At 36.5% G+C, this 20,434-nt stretch overlaps 2 protein-coding genes across 2 annotated transcripts in view; one reads left to right on the plus strand and one right to left on the minus strand.

Annotated features, from left to right (window-relative positions):
• The window catches only part of LOC123527040 (RNA-binding protein 25-like), a 217,220-nt gene that overhangs the window by 52,209 nt on the left and 144,577 nt on the right, over positions 1-20,434 (minus strand). The window lies entirely within an intron of this gene.
• On the plus strand, positions 9,469-18,462 carry LOC128547425 (uncharacterized). Its single transcript, XM_053520225.1, has 5 exons — positions 9,469-9,907; positions 10,746-10,814; positions 12,128-12,494; positions 12,773-12,826; positions 13,096-18,462. Exons 1-5 carry the CDS (start codon positions 9,509-9,511, stop codon positions 15,960-15,962), a joined length of 3,756 nt encoding a protein of 1,251 aa, XP_053376200.1. The 5' UTR covers positions 9,469-9,508; the 3' UTR covers positions 15,963-18,462.

The following is a 20,434-nucleotide window of genomic DNA, read 5'->3' on the forward strand; positions in this document are numbered from 1 at the left end:
TCGTGTCGCGTAGTTAAAGATCCTGTTGTGTAACAGGCCCGGATCGCGGCCCGAGCCGATCCAACACTCCAACCCCACCCTTGTTTGCTTAGTAGTGACTTATACTCATCTAAGTTGCACCAGACTATTTTGGAAATAATATTTTCTTAAAATGTAGACCCAAAACGCCACAGAGGCGAACATTTTATACTTATATTTCAAAATTCCCCAGGGGGAAGAACCCTTGACCATTTAAAATGAGGGAGTACCCCTCCAGTACCTTAAAATTAAGACAAAAAAATGCACCAGAGGCAACCATTTTATACCTGTTTTTCAAACTTTCCCTCGAAAATGGCAGGGATAACCCCTCCCATACACCGAAATTTTGAACAAAAAATGCAAAAAAATTCCAGCATTCCATACCTGTATTTAAAAATTGTGAAGGGGAAAAGACCCTAACCACCTAAAATAAGGGGAGTGCCCCTCTAGTACGTACCTCAAAAAAGTAGACAAAAATGCACCACAGGCCAGCATTTCATACCTGTACATAAAAAACGTTCCCACAAATACGGATATAACCCGCCCGCTTAGCTCAGTAGGTAGAGCGTCAGTCTACGGATCGTTGGGTTGCGAGTTCGATCCTCGGGCGGGACGTATGTTCTCCGTGACTATTTGATAAACGACATTGTGTCTGCAATCATAAGTCCTCCACCTCTGATAATTCATGTGGGGAAGTTGGCAGTTACTTGCGGAGAACAAGTTTGTACTGGTACAGAATCCAGGAACACTGGTTAGGTTAACTGCCCGCCGTTACATGACTGAAATACTGTTGAAAAACGGCGTTAAACCCAACACAAACAAACAAAAAAAACAAATACGGATAGAGGAACCCCGTATCTACCGTACGTCGCCGGTGACGCTTTTGTTTTTTAAACAGGTGCCCCCCTTCCCCCCTCCTCCTCCATCAACAATTTCTGGCCCCCGAGCTGTAACGAAATTCAGGCCGACTCAAGACATGCGATACAATGCGCGACAATACGGAGCGCGAGCTTAATATCTTATGAGCTAAACAGGACTCCATAGAATTACCTAGTTCAGACCTGAAATAAATTTAATACTGTGGCTAGTACTACGTTAGTGCTCAAACCTTTAGATATAGAATATATAACGTATGTATGGTGCGGGACCACTGAAAAGCAAACGTGCAGATTAGAGTGAAAGGTCATTTCAGCCCGTCCCAAATCAACACATTGCATACTGATTCATGCAAGCATACATTACCCAATCTTATCTCTAAGTTGTAAAAACTGTTTAACACTTATTTTGCTGTGCGACATATAGCGTTGGAGTTGCGACATATAACGGTGGGCAAATTTTTGCGACATTTAACGTTAAAGGTGCGACATTCAGCGGCAGACGATTTTGCGACATTTAGCGGTGGTTGCGACATTTAACGTCAACCTTGCGACATATAACGGTGGTTGCGACATTTAGCGGCGTTACGACATTTAACGTTGCCACAGGCACCACAAAATAACTGAATTCTTTTGTGTTTCCATGATGGTAATGAGAAATGGCAAGAATCAAATTGTTACAAATTGACAGTGACATATATTAGGCCAAGACAATGTGTGTAATGTCTTTACATTTTATTGAATTACTGTAGCAATATGTACAGATCAGTGTATTAAGTTATATTTCAATCACATTTTGTTTCCACAGTGTAAGATAGTTATTCACCTATATTTTTGAAACTATGTTGGAAAGAGATTGAATGAATAAGTTTGCAGATGAAGTTGTCAAAAACACATTTATTCAGGAAAGGCCTAAATTCCCCACCCGAAAACTTGTAGTATGGCTGTATATTACCTGTATTTTAAGAATGATTTTCATGAGGTTTTCGTGGGTAAAAAGGTAGGTCAGTAGGTCGTGGTGGGTCTTTAACATATTTTTCCAGGTTGAAGACAGAGGCGTAGGAAAGGGGGTTGGGCGGGGGGGGGATGATTTGACCGATTATGGTATTTATCTTAGCAATATTTTGACAGCGAGTCAATTTTAGTTGTGACCTGTCACCAAACATACAGTTTTATACTTGTTTTAGACGGCCTATTAGCATGCTCCGTGCTAAGTATGCAGCTTGGCACAGTAGTGCTTAGCCCATCTTAAACTTTTATAAATGTGATCAAAGCCTTAGCTTACTTAAGTTAACCCTTCTATCATAATACGTAACTCGCTGGAGTTTAATCTTTATTAGATTTCAATAGTGTTTATACGTTAGTAAACATTAGTTTTGTGACAGGTTTAAAGGGCAACTGAGCATGTGCGTGAAATTAGCCAGAACAGCCAGAGTAGCCAGAGTTCAGCCAGAGTAGCCAGAGTTCAGTCAGAGTTTAGCCAGAGTAGCCAGAGAAGTCAGAACTCTGGTTACTCTGGCTAGCCAGAGTAACCAGAGTTCCGAGCCAGAGTAGCCAGAGTTCAGCCAGAGAAGTCATAACTCTAGTTACTCTGGCTGGCCAGAGTAGCCAGAGTTCAGCCAGAGAAGTCATAACCCTGGTTACTCTGGCTGACCAGAGTAGCCACGGTTCAGCCAGAGAAGTCATAGCTCTGGTTACTCTGGCTGGCCAGAGTAGTCAGAGTTCAGCCAGAGTAGCCAGAGTTCAGCAGGAGTAGTCAGAACTCTGGTTAGTTACTCTGGTTGGCCAGAGTAGCCAGAGTTCAGCAAGAGTAGCCAGAGTTCATCCAGTATCCAGAACTCTGATTACTCCGGCTGGCCAGAGTAGCCAGAATTCAACCAGGGTAGGCAGAGTTTCTAGATTTTTAACATGTTCTGGCTACTCTGGTCAGCCAACGTAGCCACAGTAGCCCGAGTCATCATGATATCATTTGCTCTGGTTACTCTTGCTGTTTCTAACAGTGTAGCCAGAATTCAGCCAGAGTAGCAAGAGTTTCTAGGATTTTAACATGTTCTGGCTACTCTGGTAAGCCAGGGTAGCCAGAGTAGCCAGAGTAACCAGGTACCATCTTCGCAAAATATTTTCAGTCTTAGCTAAGTTTAATTATGAAACTTAATATGTCATTTCTATCTTAATAGCATACATTTTTTTGTATTTATTTTCAGGTACATGTGTTTTTTACTTTCAATTTGGTGCCATTTTTTTTCAACAGAAGGAATATGAGACAATACACTGGGGATAAAATATGCCATGAATAAGATCCAGAATGGGTCAATGCAAAACAAAAGACCATGACAGCCAGGTCGCACTGCACTAAATCACAGTCCAGGGTGGTATGGCATACAGCCGTATAGGTTCTGAAGATCCAGAATGGATCGGTGTCGCTTCGTCGTATCTACCCTTTGTGGGAGGCAAGTTTCTTTGTAAAATTACAACTTATATAAAAAGAAAACATACCTAAGCATTATTTACAATGTATATAAACAAACAGCCTTTGCATATACCCGTTTATTTATTTATTTATTTTTTTTTTTTGAAAGTGTCATTTTCTGATTCGTGTTACTCTTAACTTGGTTCGAAAATCATGCCGTCTTACTGTCTCTTTGTTGTTGTTGTTGTTGTTATTTTATTTGATATTTTTAGGCTTGTTTTAAAGATTTTCAATCTACCAGAAATATATAGACCTGTCCGCTTTAATCTTTATGAATTTCAGTCTTCATATACCACACACACAACACGCAACAGGTCTAACTTTTTATTTACATTATAATTATATACAACAGTTAGTGCAACCTAATCATGTATAATATGATTTTTTAAAAGGGTCATACATTTTAAAAATGGCTCTAGTTTACATGTTTGTCTGTATTTTCTCTGGCTGTTCCGGCCAGCCAGAGTAACCAGGTCCTAATTTCACTAAAAAACTTAAGTAATTACTTAGTTAAGTATGTTATTTAAAAACCGCGCTATTGCTTAAGTTATTGTTATTTAATGTTATTTTTTCTATAGCAATGTATCTACAGATATATTATACTATGATTAGTAGTATTTGCCTGCAAAACTTATTTCGGTCATGCAAATATGATATTTCTATTTAAGCACGATATAATGAAGATAAGTATTTGCTTAAGTATATTTCTTATTTCTATACTTCGTTTTTTGTAAAATTGAGAATTATTGTGTTTTGATCTATGAAATAGACATATACGGTTCTGTAATGGATGAAAAAGTCAACATTGAAGACGCAAAAAGGACAAAAATAAGCAGTTGAAATAAAGGTCTTAGCTAAGCAATTACTTAAGTTTTTTCGTGAAACTGGGGCCAGAACCCGTGCGCATTTCAGTTATTCCTGGTTACTCTGGCCAGCCAGAGTAGCCAGACTATGTAAAAATTATGAAACACGCTGTCCTGGTCAGCCACAGTAATCAGAGTTCTGATTATTCTGGCTACTCTGGCAACAGGTTTTAATGTATTTTCTTTGGCTATTTCTGATTAGCAGGGTAGCTAGTACCAATGGCCATCTCGGGAATTCTGGCTGTTCTGGCTAGCCAGAGTAGCCAGAGCAAATGAAACCATGGTCACTCTGACTACTCTGGCTGACCAGAGTAGCTAGAACATATTAAAATCCTAAAACGTCTGACTACTCTGGCTGCTGTCTGAAAAATAAGACAATTTTTTGAAGTCCGTTTTATGAATCACTTGATACATATAAAACACTAAAAAATCAAACCTGAGAGAACCAAAAGAGGGTCATTTCGCAATAAGTATTACAGTATTTTCTCTGGCTATTCGGGCTAGCCTGGGTAGCTTGAACCAATGGACATCTCGGAAAGTCTGGCTGTTCTGGCTAGCCAAAGTAGCCAGAGCAACTGACATCCTGGTTACTCGGCTACTCTGGCTGAACTCTGGCTACTCTGGCTACTCTAAATAGCCACTTGAAAATAGTTATCAACTTGAAATTCAGTTTTAAACATGCTATTTAGATAGTAATGACATATGAGTCGCGCCATGAGAAAACCAACATAGTGGGTTTAAGACCAGATCTGGATCCAGACCAGCCTGCGCGTCAGAATCCATGCTGTTCGCTAACAGATTCTCCAAGTCCAATACGCTTTAAAAGCGAATAACATTGATCCTGACCAGACTGCGTGGATGCACAGACTGTTCTGGATCCATGCTGGTCGCAAAGCCACTATGTTTGTTTTCTCATGGCACGGCTCAATTATTAAGTTTCTTAATCAAATTCAGCTAAGACTGAAAAACTTTTGTGAACATGGGACCTGGTTACTCTGGCTACTCTGGCTGACCAGAGTTGCAAAAACATGTTAAAATCCTACAAACTCTGGCTACTCTGGCCAGCCAAAGTAACCAGAGCAAATGAAATCCTGGTGACTCGGGCCGCTCCGGATACTCTGGCTGACCAGAGTAGTCAGAACATGTTAAAATCCTAGAAACTCTTGCTATTATGGCTGAACTTTGGCCGAATTCTGTCTACTCTGGTTGAACTCTGGCTACTCTGGCCAGCCAGCCAGAGTAACAAGAGTTCTGGCTACTCTGGCTACTCTAAATAGCCACTTGAAAATATTAATTAACTTGAAATTCAGTTTAAGCATGCTATTTAGATAGAAATAACATATTAAGTCTCATAATCAAATTCAGCTAAGACAGAAAATGTTTTGTGAACCAGGTTACTCTGGCTACTCTTTAAATCCTATAAACTCCGGCTACTCTGGTCAGCCAGACTAACCAAAGCAAATAAAATCCAGGCGACTCGGGCTATTCTTGATACTATGGCTGACCAGAGTAGCCAGAACATTTTAACATCCTAGAAACTCTGGCTTTTTTTGCTGAACTCTGGCTTCTCTGGCCAGCCAGAGTAACAAGAGTTATGACTTCTCTGGCTGAACTCTGGCTATTCTGGCCAGCCAGAGTAACCAGAGTTATGATTTCTCTGGCTGAACTCTGGCTGCTCTGGCTAGCCAGAGTAACCAGAGTTCTGACTTCTCTGGCTACTCTGGCTAAACTCTGGCTGAACTCTGGCTACTATGGCTAAACTCTGGCTGAACTCTGGCTACTCTGGCTGCTCTGGCTTATTTCACGCACATCGGCTGAGCAGATTCTATGTGCACTGATTTGCTGTACACGTGTTTGAATTGTTTCTCGGCCGGTCCAAAGTCCAAGAAAAAGGTGAGGGTTTTTATACTATACTGTATTCATTTGATCTGCGTCTGTTATAGATCGGTTGATCTTCAAAATGTGCGCCCCCAGTTTGAAATGCTTCCTACGGGCCTGGAAGAGGTCCATGATTAATCTTAACTTCTTCCATTATTTATATCTAACTTCGTTACTACCCTAGGATTGATTACTAGGAAATTTGTGTGAAGATCAATCTAATGCAAATAGCTGTAACTGAGATACACATTGATATCTATTTGCAAGGAAAACATTTACCAAATTTTCATAGTATATTTATTACATGCTAAATCACTCTTATCGTTTAAATTTTGGGTTGAAAAATAAGTTTAAGAAAATGTAAAGTTCTTAAAGCTACTTTCCATAGAATCGCAAGCAATCTTATCATTTGTCTATATTTTCTTTATGGTTTCAGACTATGCAAATAGCAATTATTTTATCTAAATTCCATTTTGTTTATTTTCCTCGGGGTACCGAAACCTATTTTTAGAAGCGCACACTTACCTGGCAAACAGTAACAAAATGGCTGCCCTAGCGCACAGTAAGGCTTTTGGGTAAAGAAATTCGGTACCTTACGGCGAATATTCTAAATACGGCCTTATATCAATCTGACTAAAGTACATCTCCTATTACGCTACGCATAGGATCTGACAACGAGCTATTCATGGCCTCGTTCTGACAACCCTTCCGCTAGCCAATCAAAAGCTACCTTACAATATCCTGCAAGCTTTAAAAGCCGTGGGTTTTGATATCAACAATTTTTATGTTGAAAGATGTCAGATAGCCGGTTAGCTCAGTCGGTAGGGCACTTGCTTTGTAAATGAGAGGTCCCGGGTTCGAGCCCTGGATTACCTGCAAATTTTTCTTACTCTTTGACATTCGAACAAGTTGTCTGGTTGGTTCAAACAAAAATAGATTTGCGAAAATAAAAATAGCAATATTGGAAATCCAAAATATACAGAAGACGAATGTGAATGGGTCGTTCTCAGATCTTCGTTTAGAAGATCAAGTACTTTAGTCAGATTGGGCCTTATATGCAATGTAAAGGCTCGTTGGGGGTATATTCAACAAACTGTCGGGGAATGTGACACAATTTATTATACATGAATTTAAACGTGATGTTAATTTCTTTTAAAAGCATGTAGGGCAACGCGCATACATTGAGAATGAATAGGGTGTATTAATAAATTTTGTATGTAGCTGTCAAGGGAGAAACGTCGTTAGTGAACATAATGAAGAGCAAATAATTACTATGCCAGGGAACATGACACCACTTACTGTACACCATTTTAAAGGTATTTATATTGTCTTTCAAATGCTTGAACATGCAATGTTCTATCTTGGGGAAAGTACTTTTAATGGCATTCTCATAGAAGACATAAGGTAGAAGATTGAATGAACTACCTAAATCATACCAGAGATACAAACCTGGGCCATAATAAATTTGAAAGACAGTAAATATCTTTAAATATCTATAAAATGATGTATGATGAATTGTATTATATATTCCCTGAAAAGGAACCTGTGCCGTACATTTTTAAGCTCCGTCGACCAATAAACGTTAGTGTTTGCAAACGGTGTTACTGCTGTTTCTGTTACTGTTGGCCAAAAAATGGTTATCAAGAGTCGTCGACGACACTTAGTAGTTTACCATTGAAATCTTTGAAAGTACGCCGAATTTAACAATTATCAATGTTTCACCATTGAAACCAGAATTATTAGACCACGTACAAGTAGAATTAGATCTATATTTTTCTAAAACGAAATTTAATTAGAGTGTGGAAAGCAGCTTTAAAAAGGTTTTATTTACTGATTTAACTTCTTAGCTGTTATTTTCTCTTTCCTCTTAATACACGAATATCTATATTTACTTTCTGAAAAAGCATTTTAACGAAAAATGTGAGGACTATAACAAGCAAATTTTGGATATTGTAACATATACATGTCACAGTCGCTACTTTACATTTTGTGTGTTGTTTCAGTTTTTTACCAATATTTGCCCCGGACCTCTTTAGTGATTATTACAAAGGTTATTTATATACCGTACTACACTGAACGAGGCTTATCAAAATCTTTATAATTTGCATGTGGTTTTAAACTTTGAAATGATAAATAAAACAAAATAAACAACTTCAGTGTACACAAAGAGCAAATTAGACTCATGTTATTAAAGAAATATTTATTCCTATGAAATTGTACCGCTATAGTGCGGTCAATTTGATTTTGTAATATTAAAATATATGATCTAGTTTTTTTGAGATACTTTTAATTAGGACTTTGATATACTGAATGAACATGATCAGCATGTTAATGCTATATCTTATACAATTTTTGTTGACTTGGATCTTTCATGATACCGGTATGTCTTCTGACTTTGTTTTTGGTTTCTTTTACAAATTGAATGACTGACATTTACTGAACATTTGTTGTACTGCTACTTTGAAAGTTAAAATGAGCACTGATTTTTTTCTACATGTAAATAATTTGTGCATTGTTTGTTACATATACTGCTGTAGTACTTCATCAATAAATATATGCTAATCATTCCTTTTCAAGCATCTGAAATAAATCCATACCTTTAGACATAAACATTAATGTACCATCAACGTCCGTTGGAAATATTAGTTAAAGTAAACATAAAACAATCAGTTTTAAAAAACTTATTTCTATTAAGTACTTCGCATATTTCTATAACATTTGAAAATATTGCATTACCAGTGTAATGTTAGGGAATTTTGAAAAGAATTGTTGTTCATCAGTTGTTATCAACTTTAACATATTGGATCAGATTATGACTATTTGATATCAAAAGAATAAAATAATTGTAATGTATGGATGGATGAGGCGTTTTTAAAGTCCTCGACTATAATCATATAACAACGATAAAATAGTAAGACAACAATAGTTTCAAAGTATCTGCGAATATTTTTACTTTTTGTAATTGCAACATGTGCAAATATTGTGTTTTGCTCAAACCCGACCTAAAGGATGTGGATGGTAGCTTTCATTTCTATTTTTGTCCATGTACAGACTCTAAAACCGAGCCTGTAAAACCTAAAACCGAGCCTGTAGCATTTTTATTTATACCATCATAATATTTACGCTTTTATACACACTGTTGCAGTGTTGTAATAATATACGAAACCTAATATATATGAGTCTCAAACCAGTAATTTTGATCGATACATTGCGCTCTAGGGCGTGTTGACTGTATAGAACATTTTGATATACCGGTAGTCCTCGTGACCTTTATCTGATTTCATGGCAGCCAATCAATATTGCATTTAGAATGTTTATCGCTGTGCATTTTTGCATATTGATTATAGGCCTATATAAACTAGTTTATATGTTTAAGAGCAGATTTACTAAAAGGATCATTTATTATGGCTACTGCATCGAGTATAGTTCCAACGGAAGGGAAAGCCAGCTGTTTACGGCTCCTGGCTCTTACCTTCGACGGTGGGACGATGGTTCTGAGGCACGTGTTTGATCAAAACATTGCTCCAAGTGATTTACAAAATACGCTAAACGATCCAAACATACGACAGAAATTAAACGATCTCATTAAAAGGGGAATAATTACAACGAAACAACGAGATGTCCTCTTTCCACAGACAGGTCAGGCCAGTTCAGAGGAGTTTGATGTGACATTGTTAACGTGCTTGCTAAGGTACATATCCGGCCTTGATGAGCAGTCACAGTGGTGGGGGAATCGCATACCTCCCTCGTTTGAAACGTCAACAGAAGCCGATATCAACAGACTTAAACGATTAAGAAATGAGGTAAGGTACATTTATAATGATTTATTGTATTGATCTGCTAAAGCATGTTTAGGAAAAAATCTTTGTTGTAAAATTCTATGTTTATTAAATGTAATACTGATGACTAATATTCCGCTTGTGTATAAAATGTATTGTCTGTCAAGGCTGCACGTGCATGTATAGTACCTGAATCTCGGACTAAGTGAGTTTGAACTACGCGTGTTTCATGGATCCAATATGAATATTGACATTTTCTCAATAAAAAGGGTTACTGACAATTTTAAAGGGGTCTTGAAGCAAATTGCCAAAACATCAAAATAACGTTGTAAGTTTTGTCAGTATTATGAAATTATATGCTACCAAAAGGACAGAGGTCCTTTGAAAAATCACAAATGCCCCTTAAAAAAACTCAAAGGGGTGGTGTCATAACAATGGCAATATCTAGCATTACGGATCCATTTTACAAAGTTTATGTTTTATTATAAAGGATTTAACATTAATGATAATCAAAAATATTCCTGAATGTAACATTAGTTAATTTACTAATGTAGACTACATTGAACTTAACGCAATACATGTCTTTGGCAGTTGTTGATTTGTAATCCCCAGTGGTACAATTTGTTTATTTATTTATTTATTTTGTTGGGTTAGACGTCGTACCGATATAATTATATTATATGGGGACTTCCCAGCTTTGGTGGTGGAGGAAGACGTTAGTTACCTCTCCGTGCATTATTTCATTACGAGCGGGAATCCAGGTAGAACCACCGACCTCCCTGCCCAGACTTTAATACAGAAAGGCCATCAATATTCCTCACCTCACAGAATATTACATATGTTGATTAATGCATTTTTTCAGTTATGCCATTTGACCTCGCTCTGTCTTAAGAAAGAAGATTTCGAGAACAAATGGACGGAAACGGAACAGGTAACCATATAAAATATTTTGTCTCATGAAAAAAAAAATTAATTACAATATCTAGCTACCTGGTGCTCTATTGGTTTATATCGATCGGGACGTTATTGTGCGCAATTCAAATGTATTGATTTCCACATAAAACTTAATCACTGATAACTTACAGATAGAATTAAATTAATAGTATTTGCACCCAAATATACCCTTTTAGCGTTTTATATTCTTTACTTCAAAACATTAATTTGGTGCCAAATAAAATCGGTAATGTTATCTACCATATTTTATCAAGTTGAGCCTTTTTGCACGTAAAATACTGACAGACTGGAGTTTAAATTTAAACTAAACATTCAAATCTTTGAAAGATTGTTTTCGTTGTGGTATAGATATAGATATTATGCTACTGAGAGCCTTTTCCTGGCTTGATCCTTTATTGTAGGTTATTTAACATTGAAATTAGTAAATGAAAACTAACCATTTTAAGTTATTAAAAAGTTGTGTGGACATGTCACTTTATCTGGAATTTGAAGAGTAATAAAGGCTTCCGTGACCGATTTGTTAAGAGCACTGACTTCGAGTTACCTGCCTCTTCCCCCATCCCATCACTATTTCAAGATAAAATCCTCACTTTGATCGCATTGCTTTCATGTGAGGACGGTTTAATCTAGGTGCTCGCCTATGTCTTTGATCTTCTTCCACCAACAAATGCTGAAACATTGACAATTATCTACGACTGTGTTGGTATGCCAACACAAACGTAAAAAGTAAAACTTATCCTTTTTTAGAAACAACCAACTAAGGCGTCATATAAACAAGTTAAAACGGCAACTAATTAATCAATATTTTGTCATATTGTGCCCACGCAATGCGGTACTGTTTTAGTTGATCGGTTTTCTAATATTTAAACCGTCTATTTTGATTAGTTATTGTGCTTTCGGAAAAGTTAGACAGTGAAATCTACCGCATCTATAACATCATGAGAAAGAGTTCAATATGAGGTGTTGTTTACAATAACAAGCGTTTAACGTGTTGTTACCTTTGCGACCATGTACATAGTCCATTCAATATATGTGTAATAGCCGGTGCTAGGGGGCGTGAAAGGTGTTGCACATATCATTACCTCTCATGGACAGACTCAGTCAAACCGAGTCTGCTGCTATTCTTCTTGCTTGCATTCTTTGCTTCCGAAGGATCTTTTTACAGCTTTTATTGATTTGGATTGTTTTGTATAAGAGTTACTTTAGGCAAACGTCTCTGTTAAATAGCAATTAACCTATTGAAAGGTAGGTTTCAATGAAAATTAACAAGCTAGTTTAAACTACTTTCAGGTATTGCTCCGTTTGGGTACTGGAATACCGCATCTGTCTGAAAACATTCAAAGGCTAAAGGAAGACAATATAGATCCAGAAAGAGAAAAGCTTTATGAGGATAAAATGAAGGAAGTTAAAGAAATGAATTCAATGCTTCATGAGGACATGACTGAAATGCAGACTTCAATTAAAGATATTAATGAGGAACTAACCGAGGTGAAAGAGACAGTAAATAAACGCTCCGATGAAATAACTGATATAATGAGACGACAGGACGTTCGAAATTCACTTAGCACATTTGAATCAACATTGAAACAAGCGGTACAAGACTTGCAGCAACAAAAGAATCAGCATTTAGATATACGTCATATTCTGAATACCATAGGTAGGTTCTCTACGTAAGTGAGAGAATACAAAAGTCTTCATATATAAATAGATACAAAAGTTTAATTGAAACCCCTAAAGGGCCTTCATTGTGAGACATGTTATAGTTTTATCGCAAAGTGCCAACACTTACTGTGGCAGTGTACCTTGGAATAGATAGAAAGAATAGAGTCTTATAATTATTTCAGATATAGAAAAAAGTAACATCTTATCATCTGCTTTTATCTTAGACAGACATGTATAGTTGTTTTATATAAAATGCATGCTGTTTTATTTTAGGAACAGACGTAGGTGAGAATACAAAAATGTCGTCTGAATTGGAAAGCCTAGTTTGTAAGTACACGTAAAAATAACAGTATATACATATGACCTGATGCCATTGCTTCATATTATCAATTTTAACAATTTTTCTAAAATATCTGTAAATAATTGATGTCCATTCTGTTCTTACAGATTGAATGATTATAACAGTGAAGTATGTCCGTTCTGAATCACTCTAGCTGACATCACTATTACATTACAAAAAATAACTCCTTAAAATTCATATTGTTTGATTTGTTTAATCTTATACAAGTGGTCACGATAATTTTGTATGATTTCAGCAATGTCTAAACTCCATTTAGAAGATTTTAGCCAAGATAATGAATATATTGTTACAACAATCCACGAAACTGCAAGACAAATGTTGGACGCATCTGGTTGTCTCGTTCTAAGCGGGTTTCCAGGCGAAGGTAAAACCTACATGGCCTCAAAATTGATATCTGAAACAGTTCAGCCAGATCGATGTCTGAAATTACGGGACTGGTCGGACTGGAAACACGTAGATTTAAGTAAGAATTTGTTTGATACGATATTCATTGATGACATGTTTGGTGCTGGCATCTTAGACGATAAATTACTGAAGGGATGGTCGCTGGTAATACCCGACATAGAAAAAGCACTGCAGAAGAAAAAGGTTAAGGTTATCATCACAAGTCGGCATTACATCCTGGAGGAAGCAAAAGAAACACTATCCCACTTCAGCTTATTCAAAAAAGAAAATATGGTAGTACTATCATCCTGTTATCTAACGGAAGCAGAAAAAACAAAAATGCTTGAGGCTCATCTCAGAAATACAAGCAAACACTTCGACATTAGACTGATAAAAAAGTGCATTATTTCCTATAATGTTACATTTGAGCAATTGCAGATTAGATATCGAGAAAACGTTGAAAATATGAGTTCGCTTCAGGAGTTAGATAAGAAAATACCATTCTTCGAACTCGAGAGAATTCCAGTTATGATAGGGTTTCCGGAGACTGCTAGTCTATTTTCTAGGAATGACCAGTTGTTTCAACAAAACTCAGATTTCTTTAGGAAGCCAGTCACTTTTTTTAAGTCATGCATGGAAGATCTATTCCGAAAACGCAAACATTTCCTTGCTTTAATTCTGATATGGGCTAGACCTGAACATGCATTAAAGAAAACAGATTTGGAACCTCCAGATATATCTGATGAAATTGAAAGAACAGCAGAGTACTTTGACTTTAAACTAAAAGGAAAAACAAAAGCGATTTTACGAAAGTCATTGAAATACCATGAAGGCGGATTTCTTCGATTCAATCCAAAAACTGGTGTTTATACATTTTGTCACAACATTGTGAGAGATATGGTAGGAGTTGTCGCTAGCCAAGAATATCCACATGCAGCACTCGAATTTGCAAGTGAAGAATTTGTTATGCAATATGTTACAACAGATCAAATGCAAAATGACGGTTTACACGTCTTTATTGAGGAGTTCAGATTCACACAACTGAGACAAACTATGTGCAAATTATTAGCAAAAGAGGCAGTTGCTTTGTTCGACTTCAGCAGCTTTTCCTTTGTAAAGGATCCAGACGATGGAGACGAGTCAAGACTTTTCAGAAACAAAAAGATGAATGCTTCTGTCGTAAAACATGATTGTTTCAAAAATGACACATTCGTGGAAACGTTTGTTTCAAGTCAGGAAGGTAAAGATATCTTGTCGAGAACTGTGGTTACTTTTGATGGACAATTTGGCCAATATGGGATTCATTTTGGAGATAAACAGATCCACATAACTCTTCCGTCATATGCGTTATGTTACAAAAACTCCACGATACTCAAAAAGTTCCTGACACATTTATTCGAATCAGCAGTACCTGACAAAAAAGAATTTCTGAACATCACGATGTTGATTGCCGTACATCAAGGAATGAGCGATGTTGTTCAATTGTTACTGAAATATGGAATCGCAGTAAATGAAGACGCAATATATATAGCTGCTGTCAATCAACATATTGACTTGTTGTCGTTTCTATTAGAAAATCGTGCTGAAAATTACGAAAAACATTCAAATATCATTAATAGAAACAGTCCATTAATGGCTGTTGCGAAAAGGGGGTTCATTCCGTCAGTAAAGTGCTTAGTTGATCATGGCGTTGAAGTCAATTACAGAAACATTAAAGATGTTTCAGCACTTGAAAAAGCTATAATCTACAACCAAACAGAAGTCTGTGAGCTCTTGATAAATAATGGAGCTAATATAAATATAAGGTCTACGAAATTCAAACGAACACCTCTGCATATAGCTGCAGATATCGGTGTCAGAGCAATCACCGAATTATTACTTCAACACGGAGCACAATGCCATGTAAAGGACTACCGTGGACATTATCCAATTCACTGTGCGGCTATACGTAGTAAAAACGAAACTGTAGATATTTTGCTGAAAACAGAAGACAAGTATCAGTCATCTCTTTGGCTTAAATCGTTCGGCACAAGATCTACAATCAAAGGCATGGACCTGTTTCATATTGCAGTATGGAAGAACAATACAGGTTTGATAGACATACTTCTGAACCACCATAGGAATCCTAACGTAACGGACTTTTATGGCAGAACACCATTATATCGGGCTGCATTCGATGGTAAAATAGAAATTGTTGATAAACTTATTGATGTATCGAATGTTCTCAAAGCAGAGAAAAATGGCTATACACCGTTGCATGCTGCAATACATCGTGGACATACAGACATAGCAAAACTTTTGTGCTCATTCGCAGACATCAACGTCCAAGACAAATATGGAAAAACACCTTTACATACTGCCTGTGAACAAGTTGATTTAACCATGTTTAGAACTCTCCTGGAGGACTTTAATGCGGATGTTCGTATGCTTACGAACAAGGGACTCACAGTTTTTGACATTTTGAAGAAGATTGATACGTCTATTGGTTTATCAATATGGCCAATGTTTTTCAGAAAAAATGCAAATTCTGATCATAAAGAAGACGACGAATGCGTGGAGCAGCTAGGAATAGATGCTTTCAAAAACATTATTTTGCAAAAAGACCCAGAGTTTGTGTCATATTGTTTTCAAACTACTGAACAGGACAACAATATACCCTGCGAAACCAGTTCAACTTCAAACAGTTCACCTTCTACGGAGATGCCATTATCGTCTTAATTTCTTGATTCGTTATTGTCTGGCCTACTTTTATCGGAAGCAAGACTATGCGATCGAAATTCCGGCAATGTCTCAAAAACTATTTATATATGGCATTGAAACCTTGTATGATGGTTCAAAAGCTCATTAAACTGTAGACTCACAAAGTCAGTTGATATCAAGTTATGTGTAATAAAGTTTATTCTTTCTTCATACTGACACTAATATTTTCCAAGAAAAACATTTTCTCTCTAGGCTCAATTCAACAGTCTCAACAGTTAGAGTCAGAGGTTAGAGATGTATTTTTTTCAGAAAGTGCTATCACAGAGGATTGATTTAATGGCAAAGTGCTTTACATTTAATGACTCTAACGATTGATGCTAGTCTAATTAACCTACACCCACGGCGAGTCCTGGGCTTTCTGGTGACATTGCACTTGAAAAAATAGCATTTTTTGTATTTTTGACGCCTTTGAAAATTCATAAAAACGACAATTTCTCTAAAAAAGCACGTTATATATATTGATTTTAAACCTTGTAAACTCATTTTACACTCCTGGTGTGAGTTCTGTGCCCCCTAGTGATATTGAACTTCTAGAAATTAGCATTTCTTTTAAAGGTTTTATAACGCCTTTGAAAATTCACAAAAACATACCATCTCAAAAACCATTACATATATTGCTTGAGACCTTAGTAGGATGGCTCAAAAACTCATGGTCAGTCTTGGGCCCCATAGTGACCTTGACCTTGATAAAATTAACATTATTTCAGACTTTTTCGTCGCCATTAAAAATTCGCAAAAATCACAATTTCTCAAACACGTTACATATTTTGCTTTGAAACCTTGTAGAATGGCTCAAGAATAATTTTACATCCCTATAGTGAGTTTCCCTAGTGACATAGACCTTGGAGGAATCAGCCTTTGGAAATTAACAAAAATAACAATGTTTCAAAACATTGTTACAGATACAGCTTTGACACTTTGGAAGATGTTTTTAAAACTCATTTTGTAACTGTTTCATGAGTCAAAGCTCATGTCGGCGAAACACATTCAGGCGGTGGCTTTGTTATAACTGTATTTAGTCATAGTGTAATAACAGGGGCTTCCGTAACCAAGGTCGGTGTAACACCCCGTTTGGATGTTTTGTGCAGTTTGCAAGATCCATTACTCTATGATGAATAACTTTTCCTTTTCTGAAGCATAACTTGAAACGTACTGAAAACATTTCAATGAACAATGAATTATATGTAGATAGCAGTCTCCAATGAGAGCGAGTGCCGTGCATTTGAGCCTTACCTCTATTTTGAAAAGTTTTCAAAGTTTCGCGCCCTTCATAGTTCGTTTTATCTTATTCCAATATATCAATGAAACAAATTAAAGACAAATACCATTGAGAGGGCGTGTAGTACACTAGAACTATAACTCTGTGTTAAATAGTTTTCACATAAACTCCTTTTTTGAACTTACTGTAAGTGTATATGAAATCGCGGAGACAAATTTTCGCGGAACGGTCCAATTTGGGCATCGTAGAAATATTCACGCAATTTTTGAATTCGTGGACACACAGGCCTAAAATCACAAATTCGCGCACGGCAAAATATCCACTCAAGTGAGGCTACTACAAGGGATTTAACTCGCATAAAACACAGACGAATCGGGAAAATGTCACGGATCAGTCATGGGTACATAACGGTACATAATGAGTATTAACTTGTAATATTGAATATGAGCAAAACTACGTCATTAATCTGTTTGTGATTTGTTGTCATTTGCCTAAATTTACTCTTAGTATACTTTTCCCAAAGCTTTTCAATCATTTTCAATCATTGTTAAAATGTTCTGAAAGTGGTTGCTTGTTGATAGCTCCGATAAAACGCCGGACCACCTGCTTAGTCCGCAAAAAGCAAAAAAAAAAAACAACAAAAAAACAAAAACAACAACAACAAAGAGGATAGCGAGATTATAATATTTGGGAATAGTGGTGATTACATGTACTGTATCGTTTTTAATACACGTACTGTGACATGTGTATGTATATTATGCTTGTTTTGAATGCCGTATTTGACACTCTTTATTGTGCGTGTTTGCAAGTGTTTTGTTTGCAAATGTTTGTTTAAACAGAACAAGAAACAACAATTTCTTTTTCAATAAATTAATAAATTAAAATAACTTTCAAGTTGTTTATAGTTATTAAATACATAAAAGTACATGAAGGTACAAATGTATAATGACAGGTTCATGCATACTTTACAGACTAAATTGAGATGGTTCATATTTGCGCGAAAATATGACTTTTCAGTAGAAATTTGTGTAGAATTAATTGCGGTAATCATGAATTCGCGGACTGCCGAACACCGCGAATATCGCGAAAATTTGAAGCCCGCGAATATTTCTACACTTACAGTAGTTTTTCCTTGTTAAGAGCTTAACTTTAAAAGTAATGAAGACATTTCAATGGAACTTGAATTACAGGTACATGTATATACTAGTGAGAGGGAATAAAATGCATAAGTACCATGACTATATGCTTAAGTGTTTTCTATTTATTTCCCAATTGCTATTGCGTTTTCCCATGTCTAGAGAACAGCTCCCAAACACAGGTGCCCGTTCAGTCTTGGTGCCCATATGGGTGCCACCCCCTCAAAAAAAATAAAAATAAATAAATAAATTAAAAACACTGTTTAAAGCCTAAAACGAAAAAATATTTTTTTGAAAAAAAATTTTTTCCCTATATATACTCTGATATGGAAAAGGTGCATGTGTTGCCGTAACGCTATGGAGGTTTACTAGGACACGCTGTGGAACAACCAAAATGTCCAGTTCAGTACCAATGCAAGCTACCCTGCTGCAATTTACACATCATGCATTTATAAAATAGTAAACAATCCTATTCTACCTAGTAAACAGCCTTAAATAAGTTACATTTAAATTCAAACAAGCCAAATTGTCTAGACACCTGCAAAATAACAGTGACGATCGGCCATTTTGTTTCAAAACGAAAGTAGAAAACCTTTTCCGTTGTTTGCGTCTTAGAATTTAAAAGTAGGTTATTTAAGGCTGTTAACAAGGTAGAATAGGATTGTTTACTATGTTATAAATGCATGATGTGTAAATTGCAGCAGGGTAGCTTGCATTGGTACTGAACTGGACATTTTGGTTGTTCCACAGCGTGTCCTAGTAAACCTCCATAGCGTTACGGCAACACATGCACCTTTTCCATATAAGATTATATATAGGGGAAAAAAAATTCAGAAATTTTTTTTTTTTCGTTTTAGGCTTAAAACAGTGTTTTAATTTTTTTTTGAGGGGGCGGCACCCATATGGGCACCAAGACTGGACGGGCACCTGTGCTCCCAAATACAGATAAATACCAATGAGAGGGAGTACAGCGAAAAGTTACCGTAATCTGATATTTCTTAATAATTGCATATGTGACTAAATATAGTAACGAATTTGCATTGAATTTAAATTTATATGAGCAGCGTGATGCCGATATTTGAGTTTATGTGAGCTGGTGTGTGAAAAATCCATAACAAGTACACTTCCGGTTAATCAAAACATCAAGATTTTATACTTCCACTGGCAGAACACTGGCACCAGACCAGAGAGAAAACGCCTCTGAACATATTATACCATACCCCTAGTTATTCTATAAAAAGTTAAAAACCATGGTCATGAACGGGAAAATACACTTACCAATTTCAACTGCGCATTTCTCAATTAAAACGTGCAGTTCGATTAATGTGTACTATGGATATTGAACAAGTGAAAATCTATCTTCCAGTGTATACCGGTCACACTTCTTCAGCATTTCTTATCTTAGAGAAACAATGCGTAGTTTATAGTTTCATCAACGTTACAGAAAAACTTTGATGAACTTCCTTGATGAAGTTCCGGTCGAGATTACAAAACGTTTCTGATTGGTTGATGTGAAAAGTAGGTTAGTCGTCATTTAACTACACGTGTTTCCTCATATGTGTATATGCAGCATAAACGTGCAATGGGAATAAAATCAACAAAACAGATGTATACCAATGTATAACTTCAAATTCAAAATCATTTTTAAGATGAATTTCATTCATCATTTTGAGTTTTATTGTATAACTGTGAATATTTTGCATTCTGTTTTTGTTTGTTTACATTCCGCCTAACATGTGCACATCGCTGTGACCTCTAGACCGGATGTTCATTAAGGAAGTTCACGCAAGTTTTTTCTGTAACATTGACTAAAGTATAGAATGTGTAGAGTGTCTCTGCAGTATGAAATAGTGAGACAGTGTGACTGGTGCAAGATGGAAGATAAATTACCACTTGTTCAATATGCTTGGTACCCATTCATCGAACTGCGCGTTTCATGTGAGAAATGTGCGCTTGAAATGGTTTAGAGCATTTTCCCGTTCTTGACCATGGTTCTTATATGATACCTAGGGGTAGGGTATAACATGTACAGAGGCATTTGCTTTCTGGTCTGGTGCCAATGTGGCAGAATGTCA

The sequence above is a fragment of the Mercenaria mercenaria genome, chromosome 1 (assembly GCF_021730395.1).
Source record: "Mercenaria mercenaria strain notata chromosome 1, MADL_Memer_1, whole genome shotgun sequence".
NCBI classification, from domain to species: domain Eukaryota; kingdom Metazoa; phylum Mollusca; class Bivalvia; order Venerida; family Veneridae; genus Mercenaria; species Mercenaria mercenaria.